We start from the raw sequence: 18,611 nt of genomic DNA on the forward strand, positions 1-18,611 counted from the left end.
GTAGATGAGCAGAGGAGAGGGGCTCAGCCAGCAGGGGAGAGAGGGACGTGGATGAGCAGAGGAGAGGGGCTCAGCCAGCAGGGGGAGAGAGTGAGGTGGATGAGCAGAGGAGAGGGGCTCAGCCAGCAGGGGGGAGAGTGAGGTGGATGAGCAGAGGAGAGGGGCTCAGCCAGCAGGGGAGAGAGTGAGGTGGATGAGCAGAGGAGAGGGGCTCAGCCAGCAGGGGGGAGAGTGAGGTGGATGAGCAGAGGAGAGGGGCTCAGCCAGCAGGGGAGAGAGGGAGGTGGATGAGCAGAGCAGAGGGGCTCCACAAGGCTCCTACGTCTGTTTTTCTGACCACTACAAGTAGAGAGGAGGCACAGCAGACGATCTCTCAGGTCATTTCATCTCGCTAGTTCTCAAGCTGTCCTCCTGCCTGTGACAAAGTCTCACGATGGCAGAGCCAACACCCTGGGAAGAGAAGAGACCACAGCCACTTCTCTTCACCTCACCAATACTGTCAGCTCTCAGGGCTGGCGGACACATAACTCTAGCTTAATTAAAAGGAGAGTTTCATCTCAGATGGAAAGAGGCTGGGGACTCTGGGATATCCGTGAAGCTGTCTGGCTGTCCACAGGGAACCACATTAAAGATATTTAAACTGAGATGAGGTAGAGGAAACCACCAGTAACGCTTCCATTAAGATCAATGAAATGGGGGGGAGGGTGGAGGGTGTGTAATATAGTAGGGGGAGGATGGAGGGTGTGTAATATAGTAGGGGGAGGATGGAGGGTGTGTAATACAGTAGGGGGAGGATGGAGGGTGTGTTATATAGTAGGGGGGAGGATGGAGGGTGTGTAATACAGTAGGGGGGAGGATGGAGGGTGTGTAATATAGTAGGGGGGAGGATGGAGGGTGTGTAATATAGTAGGGGGAGGATGGAGGGTGTGTAATACAGTAGGGGGAGGATGGAGGGTGTGTAATACAGTAGGGGGAGGATGGAGGGTGTGTAATACAGTAGGGGGAGGATGGAGGGTGTGTAATACAGTAGGGGGAGGATGGAGGGTGTGTAATACAGTAGGGGGAGGATGGAGGGTGTGTAATATAGTAGGGGGGAGGATGGAGGGTGTGTAATATAGTAGGGGGAGGATGGAGGGTGTGTAATACAGTAGGGGGGAGGATGGAGGGTGTGTAATATAGTAAGGGGAGGATGGAGGGTGTGTAGTAGGGGGGAGGATGGAGGGTGTGTAATACAGTAGGGGGAGGATGGAGGGTGTGTAATACAGTAGGGGGGAGGATGGAGGGTGTGTAATACAGTAGGGGGGAGGATGGAGGGTGTGTAATATAGTAGGGTGGAGGGTATGTAATATAGTAGAGGGAGGATGGAGGGTGTGTAATATAGTAGGGGGGAGGGTGGAGGGTGTGTAATATAGTAGGGGGGAGGGTGGAGGGTGTGTAATACAGTAGGGGGGAGGATGGAGGGTGTGTAATATAGTAGGGGGGAGGATGGAGGGTGTGTAATATAGTAGGGGGGAGGATGGAGGGTGTGTAGTAGGGGGGAGGATGGAGGGTGTGTAATATAGTAGGGGTGAGGATGGAGGGTGTGTAATACAGTAGGGGGTAGGATGGAGGGTGTGTAGTAGGGGGGAGGATGGAGGGTGTGTAATATAGTAGGGGGGAGGATGGAGGGTGTGTAATACAGTAGGGGGTAGGATGGAGGGTGTGTAGTAGGGGGGAGGATGGAGGGTGTGTAATATAGTAGGGGGGAGGATGGAGGGTGTGTAATACAGTAGGGGGGAGGATGGAGGGTGTGTAATACAGTAGGGGGGAGGATGGAGGGTGTGTAATATAGTAGGGGGGAGGGTGGAGGGTATGTAGTACAGTAGGGGGGAGGATGGAGGGTGTGTAGTAGGGGGGAGGATGGAGGGTGTGTAGTAGGGGGGAGGATGGAGGGTGTGTAGTAGGGGGGAGGATGGAGGGTGTGTAGTACAGTAGGGGGGAGGATGGAGGGTGTGTAGTACAGTAGGGGGGAGGATGGAGGGTGTGTAGTACAGTAGGGGGGAGGATGGAGGGTGTGTAGTAAGGGGGAGGATGGAGGGTGTGTAATACAGTAGGGGGGAGGATGGAGGGTGTGTAATACAGTAGGGGGGAGGATGGAGGGTGTGTAATACAGCAGGGGGGAGGATGGAGGGTGTGTAATACAGCAGGGGGGAGGATGGAGTGTGTGTAATACAGTAGGGGGGAGGATGGAGGGTGTGTAATATAGTAGGGGGGAGGATGGAGGGTGTGTAATACAGTAGGGGGTAGGATGGAGGGTGTGTAGTAGGGGGGAGGATGGAGGGTGTGTAATATAGTAGGGGGGAGGATGGAGGGTGTGTAATACAGTAGGGGGTAGGATGGAGGGTGTGTAGTAGGGGGGAGGATGGAGGGTGTGTAATATAGTAGGGGGGAGGATGGAGGGTGTGTAATATAGTAGGGGGGAGGATGGAGGGTGTGTAATACAGTAGGGGGGAGGATGGAGGGTGTGTAATATAGTAGGGGGGAGGGTGGAGGGTATGTAATACAGTAGGGGGGAGGATAGAGGGTGTGTAATATAGTAGGGGGGAGGATGGAGGGTGTGTAATACAGTAGGGGGGAGGATGGAGGGTGTGTAATACAGTAGGGGGGAGGATGGAGGGTGTGTAGTAGGGGGGAGGATGGAGGGTGTGTAGTACAGTAGGGGGGAGGATGGAGGGTGTGTAGTACAGTAGGGGGGAGGATGGAGGGTGTGTAGTAGGGGGGAGGATGGAGGGTGTGTAGTAGGGGGGAGGATGGAGGGTGTGTAGTACAGTAGGGGGGAGGATGGAGGGTGTGTAGTACAGTAGGGGGGAGGATGGAGGGTGTGTAGTAAGGGGGAGGATGGAGGGTGTGTAATACAGTAGGGGGGAGGATGGAGGGTGTGTAATACAGTAGGGGGGAGGATGGAGGGTGTGTAATATAGTAGGGGGGAGGATGGAGGGTGTGTAATACAGTAGAGGGGAGGATGGAGGGTGTGTAATACAGTAGAGGGGAGGATGAGGGTGTGTAATACAGTAGGGGGGAGGATGGAGGGTGTGTAATACAGTAGGGGGGAGGATGGAGGGTGTGTAATACAGCAGGGGGGAGGATGGAGGGTGTGTAATACAGCAGGGGGGAGGATGGAGTGTGTGTAATACAGTAGGGGGGAGGATGAGGGTGTGTAATACAGTAGGGGGGAGGATGGAGGGTGTGTAATACAGTAGGGGGGAGGATGGAGTGTGTGTAATACAGTAGGGGGGAGGATGGAGTGTGTGTAATACAGTAGGGGGGAGGATGGAGGGTGTCTAATACAGTAGGGGGGAGGATGGAGGGTGTGTAATACAGTAGGGGGGAGGATGGAGGGTGTGTAATACAGTAGGGGGGAGGATAGAGGGTGTGTAATACAGTAGGGGGGAGGATGGAGGGTGTGTAATACAGTAGGGGGGAGGATGGAGGGTGTGTAATACAGTAGGGGGGAGGATGGAGGGTGTGTAATACAGTAGGGGGGAGGATGGAGGGTGTGTAATACAGTAGGAGTGAGGATGGAGTGTGTGTAGTAGGGGGGAGGATGGAGGGTGTGTAATACAGTAGGGGGGAGGATGGAGGGTGTGTAATACAGTAGGGGGGAGGATGGAGTGTGTGGTGTGTAATACAGTAGGGGGGAGGATGCTGACCAGCAGTTTGGGTGACTCCACGCTGACCAGCAGTTTGGGTGACTCCACGCTGACCAGCAGTTTGGGTGACTCCACGCTAACCAGCAGTTTGGGTGACTCCACGCTAACCAGCAGTTTGGGTGACTCCACGCCGACCAGCAGTTTGGGTGACTCCACGCTGACCAGCAGTTTGGGTGACTCCACGCCGACCAGCAGTTTGGGTGACTCCACGCTGACCAGCAGTTTGGGTGACTCCACGCCGACCAGCAGTTTGGGTGACTCCACGCTGACCAGCAGTTTGGGTGACTCCACGCCGACCAGCAGTTTGGGTGACTCCACGCCGACCAGCAGTTTGGGTGACTCCACGCTAACCAGCAGTTTGGGTGACTCCACGCTGACCAGCAGTTTGGGTGACTCCACGCTGACCAGCAGTTTGGGTGACTCCACGCTGACCAGCAGTTTGGGTGACTCCACGCTGACCAGCAGTTTGGGTGACTCCACGCCGACCAGCAGTTTGGGTGACTCCACGCTGACCAGCAGTTTGGGTGACTCCACGCTGACCAGCAGTTTGGGTGACTCCACGCTAACCATTACAGTTTAGTCATTTAGCAGACGCTCTTATCCAGAGCGACTTACAGTAGTGAATGCATACATTTCATGTCTTTTTTTTTGTGTTCGTACTGGCCCCCCGTGGGAATTGAACCCACAACCCTGGCGTTGCAAACACCATGCTCTACCAACTGAGCCACAGGGAAGGCCTGTGGCTCACACGCTAACCAGCAGTTTGGGTGACTCCATGCTTACCAGCAGTTTGGGTGACTCCACGCTGACCAGCAGTTTGAATGCAGGTGCCTGAGATCCATATTGTGACAAGTCTTCCTCCGCTCCTTGGTGTTCCTCATTAGAGGCATTCTGAAAGTTCTTCCTTCTGCATCTTATTTAGACCGATGTTCCCGAGGCAGAATAACAACAAGCCAAACTACAGGTTCGCACATAGCTGCATCTTCATTAAAGCTACAGAGGAAAGTGGCCTGTGTACCTCTGGGGGTCATATAACACATTGACAGTAGGGCCAACATCAGGCATCAGGAATCAACAGAGGAGAGGACACAGGTCTGACTTCTCCCATCACATGCAGGGTTCTGGCAGGGTTCTGGCAGGGTTCTGGGTACAGGGGTGTAGTTGGATGCTGTTGCCATCTCTTACATTACACTGCTACAGTGTTATAATTCTAGTGAACGTCCAACACCACACAGTGTTATAATTCTAGTGAAATGGACCACACCACACAGTGTTATAATTATAGTGAAATGGACCACACCACACAGTGTTATAATTCTGGTGGATGGACCACACCACACAGTGTTATAATTCTAGTGAAATGGACCACACCACACAGTGTTATAATTCTAGTGAATGGACCACACCACACAGTGTTATAATTCTAGTGAAATGGACCACACCACACAGTGTTATAATTCTAGTCAATGGACCACACCACACAGTGTTATAATTCTAGTGAATGGACAACACCACACAGTGTTATAATTCTAGTGAATGGACAACACCACAGTGTTATAATTCTAGTGAATGGACCACACCACACAGTGTTATAATTCTGGCGAATGGACCACACCACACAGTGTTATAATTCTAGTGAATGGACCACACCACACAGTGTTATAATTCTGGCGAATGGACCACACCACACAGTGTTATAATTCTAGTGAATGGACCACACCATTCACTAGAATTATAACACTGTGTAGTGTGGTCCATTCTAGAGTGTGTATCAATGTTGTCCTGCAGATCAGATTCCACATCAGAGAGAAGCTCTCTGTCCCTCCACTAAGACCATTCTGTACGTCAAGCCATCAACCTCCTGTTGATTTAATACACCCAGGTACTTCTGCAGAAACCATGTGTCCTAAATGGCATCATCTTCCCTATTTAGTGCACTACTTTTGACCAGGGTCAATAGGGGTCCATAGGGCTCTAGTCAAAAGTAGTGCACAACATAGGGAATAGGGTGCCATTTTGTCCGCAAACTGTGTCTCTGCATGGCCTTCTTTACCTAGCCTACCTGTTTTATTTCTGTGGGCGCCAGCAGCAGAGTGGCTTCATATTGTTATGGACACTTCACTCAGAGGGACAGAGAGAAGAGCAGCACAGCAGTAGAAACACAGGAGAGAGAGAAGAGCAGCACAGCAGTAGAAACACAGGAGAGAGAGAAGAGCAGCACAGCAGTAGAAACACAGGAGAGAGAGAAGAGCAGCACAGCAGTAGAAACACAGTAGATAGAGAAGAGCAGCACAGCAGTAGAAACACAGGAGAGAGAGAAGAGCAGCACAGCAGTAGAAACACAGGAGAGAGAGAAGAGCAGCACAGCAGTAGAAACACAGGAGAGAGAGAAGAGCAGCACAGCAGTAGAAACACAGTAGATAGAGAAGAGCAGCACAGCAGTAGAAACACAGGAGAGAGAGAAGAGCAGCACAGCAGTAGAAACACAGGAGAGAGAGAAGAGCAGCACAGCAGTAGAAACACAGGAGAGAGAGAAGAGCAGCACAGCAGTAGAAACACAGTAGATAGAGAAGAGCAGCACAGCAGTAGAAACACAGGAGAAAAGCAGCACAGCAGTAGAAACACAGGAGAGAGAAGAGTAGCAGAGCAGTAGAACCACAGGAGAGAGAGAAGAGCAGCACAGCAGTAGAACCACAGGAGAGAGAGAAGAGCAGCACAACAGTAGAAACACAGTAGAGAGAAGAGCAGCACAGCAGTAGAAACACAGGAGAGAGAAGAGCAGCACAGCAGTAGAACCACAGGAGAGAGAGAAGAGCAGCACAACAGTAGAAACACAGTAGAGAGAGAAGAGCAGCACAGCAGTAGAAACACAGTAGAGAGAAGAGCAGAACAGCAGCAGAAACACAGCAGAGAGAAGAGCAGCACAGCAGTAGAAACACAGTAGAGAGAAGAGCAGCACAGCAGTAGAAACACAGCAGAGAGAAGAGCAGCACAGCAGTAGAAACACAGTAGAGAGAAGAGCAGCACAGCAGTAGAAACACAGCAGAGAGAAGAGCAGCACAGCAGTAGAAACACAGCAGAGAGAGAAGAGCAGCACAGCAGTAGAACCACAGCAGAGAGAGAAGAGCAGCACAGCAGTAGAAACACAGCAGAGAGAAGAAAGTCAGGACAAAGTTCTGTCACCATACAGGGAGGGGAAAAGCAATGCACCTTTGTCTACATCTACACTTCAAAAGGCTCCCTTATTCCCCATGGGCTCTGGGCTCTGGTCAAAAGCAGTGCTCTATATAGGGTGTAGGATGCAGCCTTGTGTTCTGCTGCAGCCTCTCATTCCTGAGAGAAGAGGTGTGTAGAGAGAGAGAGAGAGAACTGCTGCATATAGCTGCTATGTGACTGGACTGTAATGAAGCTGTACTTACACAATACTGAGTTGCTTCAATGGTTCCCTGGGAGCATAGCAGAAATTCTCTTTTAATTCTCCATCTCCACTGTTTCACATGATCTGAGTCAGAAAGCTCTTTATTCACAATGTGTCTTTATGGTGGGACGGACGGGAAACGGCTGTAGGCTAGTAAAAACTATGAATTTAAAGTGCCAAAAGATGGGCTGTTGCAGTCAGTGCCCCAGTCTTCCCCTGGTCTTTGTTCTCATTGCTTCAGTTTTTCATCTCGCCTTTATTGCCATGTTCATCCCATCTTGTAGGCCGAGACAGATTGAAAACCATCCTAGTGTTTGGTTCATTCTTCTGACAAATGGCTGTTTAGTTCACAGATACTCAAAAGGAGAGGAAGCCATGAATCCCAGAAGTCAAGAGTCAAGTTCACAGCACAAAGCAACCAGTCTAACAATACACATTCTATATAGTTATAATGAGGTATTCAATGGTACAGTCCTAGATGAGGGACATATCATTCTATATAGTTATAATGAGGTGTTCAATGGTACAGTCCTAGATGAGGCTGATATCATTCTATATAGTTATAATGAGGTGTTCAATGGTACAGTCCTAGATGAGGCCCATGTCATTCTATAGAGTTATAATGAGGTGTTCAATGGTACAGTCCTAGATGAGGCTGATATCATTCTATAGAGATATAATGAGGTGTTCAATGGTACAGTCCTAGATAAGGCTGATATAATTCTATAGAGATATAATGAGGTGTTCAATGGTACAGTCCTAGATGAGGCTGATATCATTCTATATAGTTATGATGAGGTGTTCAATGGTACAGTCCTAGATGAGGAACATATCATTCTATAGAGTTATAATGAGGTGTTCAATGGTACAGAGAGAGAGATGGAGAGAGAGAGAACGGTAGAGAGAGAGAGAAGTAGGGAGGGCTGGAGGGAGAGAGAAAGGTGGAGAGAGCGAGAGAAGTAGGGAGGGCTGGAGGGAGAGGGAGAGAGCGAGAGGTGGAGAGAGAGAAGTAGGGAGGGGCTGGAGGGAGAGAGAGAGGTGGAGAGAAGGATGTGGAGAGAGAGAAGTAAGGAGGGCTGGAAGGAGAGAGAAAGGTGAAGAGAGAGAGAGAGAAGTAGGGAGGGCTGGAGGGAGGGAGGGAGAGAGAGAGAGGGAGAGAGAGTAGAGGAGGGAGAGAAGGCAGGAGGCGATGCTGTATTGGGCTAGAGGGAGAGAGAGTCTTTTTACCGTTCTGTGTGAGCTTGGTAGAACACACCAGGGTTGCTATCTGGAAAAAGTCCTTGCTGATGGTACAGTTGCCCAGGTTGTGTGTGCCCTTCCCTGTGGTGGACAAGCCCTTCTCCTCCAGCTCCACCTTGGTAGCAGGAACGTTCAGGTACAGAGACGAGTCCTCCAGCTTCTTAGCCTCCGCCTGGGGGTCATAGAACACAGAATTAAAGATACAAATATACCTTGTCCGTGGTGTTATATGTTCTACCCTGTATATGATGAGGTGGTGTTATATGACCTACCCTTTATACGATGAGGTGGTGTTATATTACCTACCCTGTAAATGATGAGGTGGTGTTATATAACCTACCCTGTATGTGATGAGGTGGTGTTATATGACCTACCCTGTATATGATGAGGTGGTGTTATATGACCTACCATGTATACGAAGAGGTGGTGTTATATTACCTGTCATACGATGAGGTGGTGTAAAATAACCTACCCTGTATGTGATGAGGTGGTGTTATATTACCTGTATATGATGAGGTGGTGTTATATCACCTACCCTGTATATGTTGAGGTGGTGTTATATGACCTACCCTTTATACGATGAGGTGGTGTTATATTACCTACCCTGTATATGTTGAGGTGGTGTTATATGACCTACCCTTTATACGATGAGGTGGTGTTATATTACCTACCCTGTAAATGATGAGGTGGTGTTATATAACCTACCCTGTATGTGATGAGGTGGTGTTATATGACCTACCCTGTATATGATGAGGTGGTGTTATATGACCTACCATGTATACGATGAGGTGGTGTTATATTACCTGTCATACGATGAGGTGGTGTAAAAAAACCTACCCTGTATGTGATGAGGTGGTGTTATATTACCTGTATATGATGAGGTGGTGTTATATCACCTACCCTGTATATGTTGAGGTGGTGTTATATGACCTACCCTTTATACGATGAGGTGGTGTTATATTACCTACCCTGTAAATGATGAGGTGGTGTTATATAACCTACCCTGTATGTGATGAGGTGGTGTTATATGACCTACCCTGTATATGATGAGGTGGTGTTATATGACCTACCATGTATACGAAGAGGTGGTGTTATATTACCTGTCATACGATGAGGTGGTGTAAAATAACCTACCCTGTATGTGATGAGGTGGTGTTATATTACCTGTATATGATGAGGTGGTGTTATATCACCTACCCTGTATATGTTGAGGTGGTGTTATATGACCTACCCTTTATACGATGAGGTGGTGTTATATTACCTACCCTGTATATGTTGAGGTGGTGTTATATGACCTACCCTTTATACGATGAGGTGGTGTTATATTACCTACCCTGTAAATGATGAGGTGGTGTTATATAACCTACCCTGTATGTGATGAGGTGGTGTTATATGACCTACCCTGTATATGATGAGGTGGTGTTATATGACCTACCATGTATACGATGAGGTGGTGTTATATTACCTGTCATACGATGAGGTGGTGTAAAAAAACCTACCCTGTATGTGATGAGGTGGTGTTATATCACCTGTATATGATGAGGTGGTGTTATATCACCTACCCTGTATATGTTGAGGTGGTGTTATATGACCTACCCTTTATATGATGAGGTGGTGTTATATACCTACCCTGTAAATGATGAGGTGGTGTTATATAACCTACCCTGTATGTGATGAGGTGGTGTTATATGACCTACCCTGTATATGATGAGGTGGTGTTATATGACCTACCATGTATACGATGAGGTGGTGTTATATTACCTGTCATACGATGAGGTGGTGTAAAATAACCTACCCTGTATATGATGAGGTGGTGTTATATTACCTGTATATGATGAGGTGGTGTTATATTACCTGTATACGATGAGGTGGTGTTATATTACCTGTATACGATGAGGTGGTGTTATATTACATACACTGTATATGATGAGGTGGTGTTATATTGCCTAACCTGTATATGATGAGGTGGTGTTATAATACCTACCCTGTATATGATGAGGTGGTGTTTTTATACCTACCCTGTATATGATGAGGTGGTGTTATATTACCTACCCTGTTTATGATGAGGTGGTGTTATATTACCTACCCTGTATATGATGAGGTGGTGTTATAATACCTACCCTGTATATGATGAGGTGCTGTTATAAATCCTACCCTGTATATGATGAGGTGGTGTTATATTACCTGTATATGATGAGGTGGTGTTATATTACCTACCCTGTATACGATGAGGTGGTGTTATATTACATGTATATGATGAGGTGGTGTTACATTGCCTACCCTGTATATGATGAGGTGGTGTTATATTACCTACCCTGTATATGATGAGGTGGTGTTATATGACCTACCATGTATACGATGAGGTGGTGTTATATTACCTGTATACGATGAGGTGGTGTAATATTACCTACCCTGTATATGATGAGGTGGTGTTATATTACCTACCCTGTATATGATGAGGTGGTGTTATATTACCTACCCTGTATATGATGAGATGGTGTTATATTGCCTACCCTGTATATGATGAGGTGGTGTTATATTACCTGTATATGATGAGGTAGTGTTATATTACCTACCCTGTATACGATGAGATGGTGTTATATTACATACCCTGTATATGATGAGGTGGTGTTATAGTACCTGTATATGATGAGCTGGTGTTATATGACCTATCCTTTATACGATGAGGTGGTGTTATATTACCTACCCTGTAAATGATGAGGTGGTGTTATATAACCTACCCTGTATGTGATGAGGTGGTGTTATATGACCTACCCTGTATATGATGAGGTGGTGTTATATGACCTACCATGTATACGATGAGGTGGTGTTATATTACCTGTATACGATGAGGTGGTGTAAAATAACCTACCCTGTATGTGATGAGGTGGTGTTATATTACCTGTATATGATGAGGTGGTGTTATATTACCTGTATACGATGAGGTGGTGTTATATTGCCTAACCTGTATATGATGAGGTGGTGTTATAATACCTACCCTGTATATGATGAGGTGGTGTTATTATACCTACCCTGTATATGATGAGGTTGTGTTATATTACCTACCCTGTATATGATGAGGTGGTGTTATAATACCTACCCTGTATATGATGAGGTGGTGTTATATACCTACCCTGTATATGATGAGGTGGTGTTATATTACCTGTATATGATGAGGTGGTGTTATATTACCTACCCTGTATACGATGAGATGGTGTTATATTACCTACCCTGTATATGATGAGGTGGTGTTATATTACCTGTATACGATGAGGTGGTGTTATATATTACCTACCCTGTATATGATGAGGTGGTGTTATATTACCTACCCTGTATATGATGAGGTGGTGTTATATTACCTGTATACGATGAGGTGGTGTTATATATAATACCTACCCTGTAAATGATGAGGTGGTGTTATATTACCTACCCTGTATATGATGAGGTGGTGTTATATTACCTACCCTGTATATGATGAGGTGGTGTTATATTACCTGTATACGATGAGGTGTTGTTATATTACCTACCCTGTAAATGATGAGGTGGTGTTATATTACCTGTATACGATGAGGTGGTGTAATATTACCTACCCTGTATATGATGAGGTGGTGTTAAATGACCTTCCCTGTATATGATGAGGTGGTGTTATATTACCTACCCTGTATATGATGAGGTGGTGTTATATTGCCTACCCTGTATATGATGAGGTGGTGTTATATTACCTACCCTTTATATGATGAGGTGGTGTTATATTACCTACCCTGTATATGATGAGATGGTGTTAGATTACCTGTATAGGATGAGGTGGTGTTATATTACCTACCTTGTATATGATGAGGTGGTGTTATATTACCTACCCTGTATATGATGAGGTGGTGTTATATTACCTACCCTGTATATGATGAGGTGGTGTAATATTACCTGTATATGATGAGGTGGTGTAATATTACCTGTATATGATGAGGTGGTGTTAAAATTACCTACCCTCTATATGATGAGGTGGTGTTATATTACCTACCCTGTATACGATTAGATGGTGTTATATTACCTGTATATGATGAGGTGGTGTTATATTACCTACCCTGTATATGGTGAGGTGGTGTTATATGACCTACCCTGTATATGATGTGGTGTTATATTACCTACCCTGTATACGATGAGGTGGTGTTATATTACCTACCCTGTATACGATGAGATGTTGTTATATTACCTACTCTGTATATGATGAGGTGGTGTTATATTACCTACCCTGTATATGATGAGGTGGTGTTATATGACCTACCCTGTATATGATGAGGTGGTGTTATATTACCTACCCTGTATATGATGAGGTGGTGTTATATTACTTGTATACGATGAGGTGTTGTTATATTACCTACCCTGTAAATGATGAGGTGGTGTTATATTACCTGTATACGATGAGGTGGTGTAATATACCTACCCTGTATATGATGAGTTGGTGTTAAATCACCTACCCTGTATATGATGAGGTGGTGTTATATTACCTACCCTGTATATGATGAGGTGGTGTTATATTACCTACCCTGTATACGATGAGGTGGTGTTATATTACCTGTATATGATGAGGTGGTGTTGTATGACCTACCCTGTATATGATGAGGTGGTGTTATATTACCTGTATATGATGGTGGTGTTATATTATCTACCCTGTATACGATGAGATGGTGTTATATTACCTACCCTGTATATGATGAGGTGGTGTTATATTACCTGTATACGATGAGGTGGTGTTATATTACCTACCCTGTATATGATGTGGTGTTATATTACCTAGCATGTATATGATGAGGTGGTGTTATATTACATGTATACGATGAGGTGGTGTTATATTACCTACCCTGTAAATGATGAGGTGGGTGTTATATTACCTGTATATGATGAGGTGGTGTTGTATGACCTACCCTGTATACGATGAGGTGGTGTTATATTACCTATCCTGTATATGATGAGGTGGTGTTATATTACCTGTATACGATGAGGTGGTGTTACATTACCTACCCTGTTATGATGAGGTGGTGTTATATTACCTACCCTGTATATGATGAGGTGGTGTTATATTACCTGTATACGATGAGGTGGTGTTATATTACCTGTATATGATGAGGTGGTGTTATATTACCTACACTGTATATGATGAGGTGGTGTTATATTACCTACACTGTATATGATGAGGTGGTGTTATATTACCTACCTTGTATACGATGAGATCGTGCTCTCCGTCCCTCAGGGTCGTCCCATCGTACCTCATCAGCTTCACAAACGACAGGGCGAATATCTTCTCTGATTTATCTTTGGCTGCAGGGGGAGGAGGGGATACAGAGGAGGTGGTGTTTTAGCTGGAAAGGCGGCGAGGCTGGAACTGGGCTTGGTTTGGGGGCTGGGCCCAGGTTGGGCTGGGAGCTGGGCTTGGCTCGGGCTGGTCTTGGCTGGGGCTTGGAATGGGAATGGGCTGGAGCCCATCACTGGTCATTAGTCTCACTGCCTTTGGAGGGTCCAGAGGGACACAGAACAGGGGCAGGGTAACAAGGGTGAGGCTAAAGCAGCTTAGCTCAGCTGTCAACAGCTAGTTAGAGCCTCGGCCCACAGAACCAGACAACCAGTTAGAGCCCCACTGAACCAGACAACCAGTTAGAGCCCCGGCCCACTGAACCAGACAACCAGTTAGAGCCCAGGCCCACTGAACCAGACAACCAGTTAGAGCCCCACTGAACCAGACAACCAGTTAGAGCCCCACTGAACCAGACAACCAGTTAGAGCCCCACTGAACCAGACAACCAGTTAGAGCCCCACTGAACCAGACAACCAGTTAGAGCCCCACTGAACCAGACAACCAGTTAGAGCCCCACTGAACCAGACAACCAGTTAGAGCCCCACTGAACCAGACAACCAGTTAGAGCCCCACTGAACCAGACAACCAGTTAGAGCCCCACTGAACCAGACAACCAGTTAGAGCCCAGGCCCACTGAACCAGACAACCAGTTAGAGCCCAGGCCCACTGAACCAGACAACCAGTTAGAGCCCCACTGAACCAGACAACCAGTTAGAGCCCCACTGAACCAGACAACCAGTTAGAGCCCCACTGAACCAGACAACCAGTTAGAGCCCAGGCCCACTGAACCAGACAACCAGTTAGAGCCCCACTGAACCAGACAACCAGTTAGAGCCCAGGCCCACTGAACCAGACAACCAGTTAGAGCCCGGCCCACTGAACCAGACAACCAGTTAGAGCCCGGCCCACTGAACCAGACAACCAGTTAGAGCCGGCCCACTGAACCAGACAACCAGTTAGAGCCCGGCCCACTGAACCAGACAACCAGTTAGAGCCCAGGCCCACTGAACCAGACAACCAGTTAGAGCCCCACTGAACCAGACAACCAGTTAGAGCCCCGCCACTGAACCAGACAACCAGTTAGAGCCCCACTGAACCAGACAACCAGTTAGAGCCCCACTGAACCAGACAACCAGTTAGAGCCCAGGCCCACTGAACCAGACAACCAGTTAGAGCCCAGGCCCACTGAACCAGACAACCAGTTAGAGCCCCGGCCCACTGAACCAGACAACCAGTTAGAGCCCAGGCCCACTGAACCAGCAACAAGTTAGAGCCCCACTGAACCAGACAACCAGTTAGAGCCCCACTGAACCAGACAACCAGTTAGAGCCCCACTGAACCAGGCAACCAGTTAGAGCCCCACTGAACCAGGCAACCAGTTAGAGCCCCACTGAACCAGGCAACCAGTTAGAGCCCCGGCCCACTGAACCAGACAACCAGAACACATATGAGTAATACACTAACCCGTCCTCAGTCAGGACACATATGAGTCCAATAATCTGAACTGTAATGTGTGTGTTGTATCCGGTCGTTAGCGACGACATGGCAGAGATGATTTGGACTACCTCTTTGCTACATTATCCCAGGGAGAATGATGTCAGCACACTGTATATTTTGACCAGACCCTAAGTGTACTACATAGACAATAGAGCAGTATTTGTGAAGCAGTCTCAGTGTGGGTCCTATATATAAACAGAGAGGAGAGTTATGGCCGTGTCCAGTAAGTTTAGCGTCGGATGGGACCGCATACATCACCATCACAGATCAACAAGCTCAAATGTACGTGATGTTCAGACCGTGATTCACCGGAGTATCTGGCGCGTTCAATCTGTACAAATCAACTTATTGGATTTCTGCCCGTAAGCCTGGCGCGGTGAATAATCGCTCTGCTCGCTGGACTGGAAGACAACCAATAGAAAGATAGAGGAGCACTACGGTACGTATGGTGCAGAATCAGGAGAGGAGTGGATTCACTACGCAATGACTTCCATCAGACACAAGCACAGAATCACAGATGAAAACCGCTTCAGTTTGGGAGGCAGAGGATTATTTGGTCCAGAAACCTGCACATCTCAGCAGTTCACTGACCTAGAATGAACTGTCTGAAATGTGCTCTTTCTCTCCTACCGCGTATACACTAAATGACAACATGGTTCCCAACAGGGGATTAGGGCCATCAAACATGCCTCAGGTAATCATCCAACCAGAGACAGAAAGACAAGGCAATTAACTATACTGAACAAAAATGATGTAAAAATGCAACAATTTAAAAGATTTGACTGAATTACAGTTCAAAGAAGGAAATTTGTCAATTTAAATAAATTCATTAGACCCTAATCTATGGATTTCATTTGACTGGGCAGGGGCACAGCCTGACTGACTGACTGACTGACTGGGTGAGTGAGTGACTGAGTGACTGAGTGACTGAGTGACTGAGTGACTGAGTGACTGAGTGAGTGAGTGGCTGGCTGAGTGAGTGGCTGAGTGAGTGTGTGGCTGAGTGGCTGAGTGAGTGAGTGAGTGAGTGAGTGAGTGAGTGAGTGAGTGAGTGAGTGAGTGAGTGAGTGAGTGAGTGAGTGAGTGAGTGAGTGAGTGAGTGAGTGGCTGAGTGAGTGAGTGAGTGAGTGAGTGAGTGAGTGAGTGAGTGGCTGGCTGAGTGAGTGGCTGGCTGAGTGAGTGGCTGGCTGAGTGAGTGGCTGGCTGAGTGAGTGGCTGGCTGAGTGAGTGGCTGGCTGAGTGAGTGGCTGGCTGAGTGAGTGGCTGGCTGAGTGAGTGGCTGGCTGAGTGAGTGAGAGAGTGGCTGGCTGAGTGAGTGAGTGAGAGAGTGGCTGGCTGAGTGAGTGAGTGAGAGAGTGGCTGGCTGAGTGGCTGGCTGAGTGAGTGGCTGAGTGAGTGGCTGAGTGAGTGGCTGAGTGGCTGAGTGGCTGAGTGAGTGAGTGAGTGAGTGAGTGAGTGAGTGAGTGAGTGAGTGAGTGAGTGAGTGAGTGAGTGGCTGGCTGTGAGTGACTGAGTGAGTGAGTGAGTGAGTGAGTGAGTGAGTGAGTGAGTGAGTGAGTGAGTGAGTGGCTGGCTGGGTGAGTGAGTGAGTGAGTGGCTGAGTGAGTGAGTGAGTGAGTGAGTGAGTGAGTGAGTGAGTGAGTGAGTGAGTGAGTGAGTGAGTGAGTGAGTGAGTGAGTGGCTGAGTGAGTGAGTGAGTGAGTGAGCTGAGTGAGTGAGTGAGTGGCTGAGTGAGTGAGTGAGTGGCTGAGTGGCTGAGTGGCTGAGTGAGTGAGTGGCTGAGTGAGTGGCTGAGTGAGTGAGTGGCTGAGTGAGTGAGTGGCTGAGTGAGTGACTGAGTGAGTGAGTGGCTGAGTGAGTGACTGAGTGAGTGAGTGGCTGAGTGAGTGAGTGAGTGGCTGAGTGAGTGAGTGAGTGGCTGGCTGAGTGAGTGGCTGGCTGAGTGAGTGAGTGAGTGACTGAGTGAGTGAGTGACTGAGTGAGTGAGTGACTGAGTGAGTGAGTGACTGAGTGAGTGAGGGCTGGCTGAGTGAGTGAGAGAGTGGCTGGCTGAGTGAGTGAGTGAGTGAGTGAGTGAGTGAGTGAGTGAGTGAGTGAGTGAGTGAGTGAGTGAGTGAGTGAGTGAGTGAGTGAGTGAGTGGCTGAGTGAGTGAGTGAGTGAGTGAGTGAGTGAGTGAGTGAGTGAGTGAGTGAGTGAGTGGCTGGCTGGCTGAGCGACTGACTGACTGACTGGCTGGCTGGCTGAGCGACTGGCTGGCTGAGCGACTGACTGGCTGAACAAAAATGATTTAAAAATGCAACAATTTAAAAGATTTGACTGAATTACAGTTCAAAGAAGGACATTTTTCAATTTAAATAAATTGGCTGGCTGGCTGGCTGAGTGACTGACTGGCTGGCTGGCTGGCTGGCTGAGTGACTGACTGACTGGCTGGCTGGCTGAGCGACTGACTGGCTGAGCGACTGACTAACTGGCTGGCTGGCTGGCTGAGCGACTGACTGGCTGGCTGGCTGAGCGACTGACTGGCTGGCTGGCTGAGCGACTGACTGGCTGGCTGGCTGAGCGGCTGACTGGCTGGCTGGCTAGGCGGCTGACTGGCTGGCTGAGCGACTGACTGAGCGACTGACTAAAAATGCAACAATTTAAAAGATTTGACTGAATTACAGTTCAAAGAAGGAAATTTGTCAATTTAAATAAATTCATTAGACCCTAATCTATGGATTTCACTTGACTGGGCAGGGGCACAGCCTGACTGGCTGGCTGGCTGGCTGGGTGAGTGGCTGGCTGGCTGGCTGGCTGAGTGACTGACTGACTGGCTGGCTGGCTGAGTGACTGACTGACTGGCTGGCTGGCTGAGCGACTGACTGACTGACTGGCTGGCTGGCTGAGTGAGTGGCTGGCTGAGTGAGTGAGAGAGTGGCTGGCTGAGTGAGTGAGTGAGAGAGTGGCTGGCTGAGTGAGTGAGTGAGAGAGTGGCTGGCTGAGTGGCTGGCTGAGTGAGTGGCTGAGTGAGTGGCTGAGTGAGTGGCTGAGTGGCTGAGTGGCTGAGTGAGTGAGTGAGTGAGTGAGTGAGTGAGTGAGTGAGTGAGTGAGTGAGTGAGTGAGTGAGTGAGTGAGTGGCTGGCTGTGAGTGACTGAGTGAGTGAGTGAGTGAGTGAGTGAGTGAGTGAGTGAGTGAGTGAGTGAGTGAGTGAGTGAGTGAGTGAGTGAGTGAGTGGCTGGCTGGGTGAGTGAGTGAGTGAGTGGCTGAGTGAGTGAGTGAGTGAGTGAGTGAGTGAGTGAGTGAGTGAGTGAGTGAGTGAGTGAGTGAGTGAGTGAGTGGCTGAGTGAGTGAGTGAGTGAGTGAGTGAGTGAGTGAGTGGCTGAGTGAGTGAGTGAGTGGCTGAGTGGCTGAGTGGCTGAGTGAGTGAGTGGCTGAGT

At 48.1% G+C, this 18,611-nt stretch overlaps 1 protein-coding gene across 2 annotated transcripts in view; it reads right to left on the bottom strand.

Annotated features, from left to right (window-relative positions):
* LOC106613940 (dedicator of cytokinesis protein 1) overlaps positions 1–18,611 on the bottom strand; it is a 733,517-nt gene that overhangs the window by 581,236 nt on the left and 133,670 nt on the right. For both annotated transcript variants that reach the window (XM_045701156.2, XM_045701155.2), the window contains exons 17-18: positions 13,559–13,662; positions 8,335–8,518 (exon numbers count right to left, since the gene is read on the bottom strand). In XM_045701156.2, coding sequence (XP_045557112.1) covers positions 8,335–8,518; positions 13,559–13,662 — 288 coding nt within the window. The remainder of the gene's footprint in view (positions 1–8,334; positions 8,519–13,558; positions 13,663–18,611) is intronic.

Source organism: Salmo salar, chromosome 18 (assembly GCF_965601325.2).
Source record: "Salmo salar chromosome 18, fSalSal1, whole genome shotgun sequence".
Lineage (NCBI taxonomy): Eukaryota > Metazoa > Chordata > Actinopteri > Salmoniformes > Salmonidae > Salmo > Salmo salar.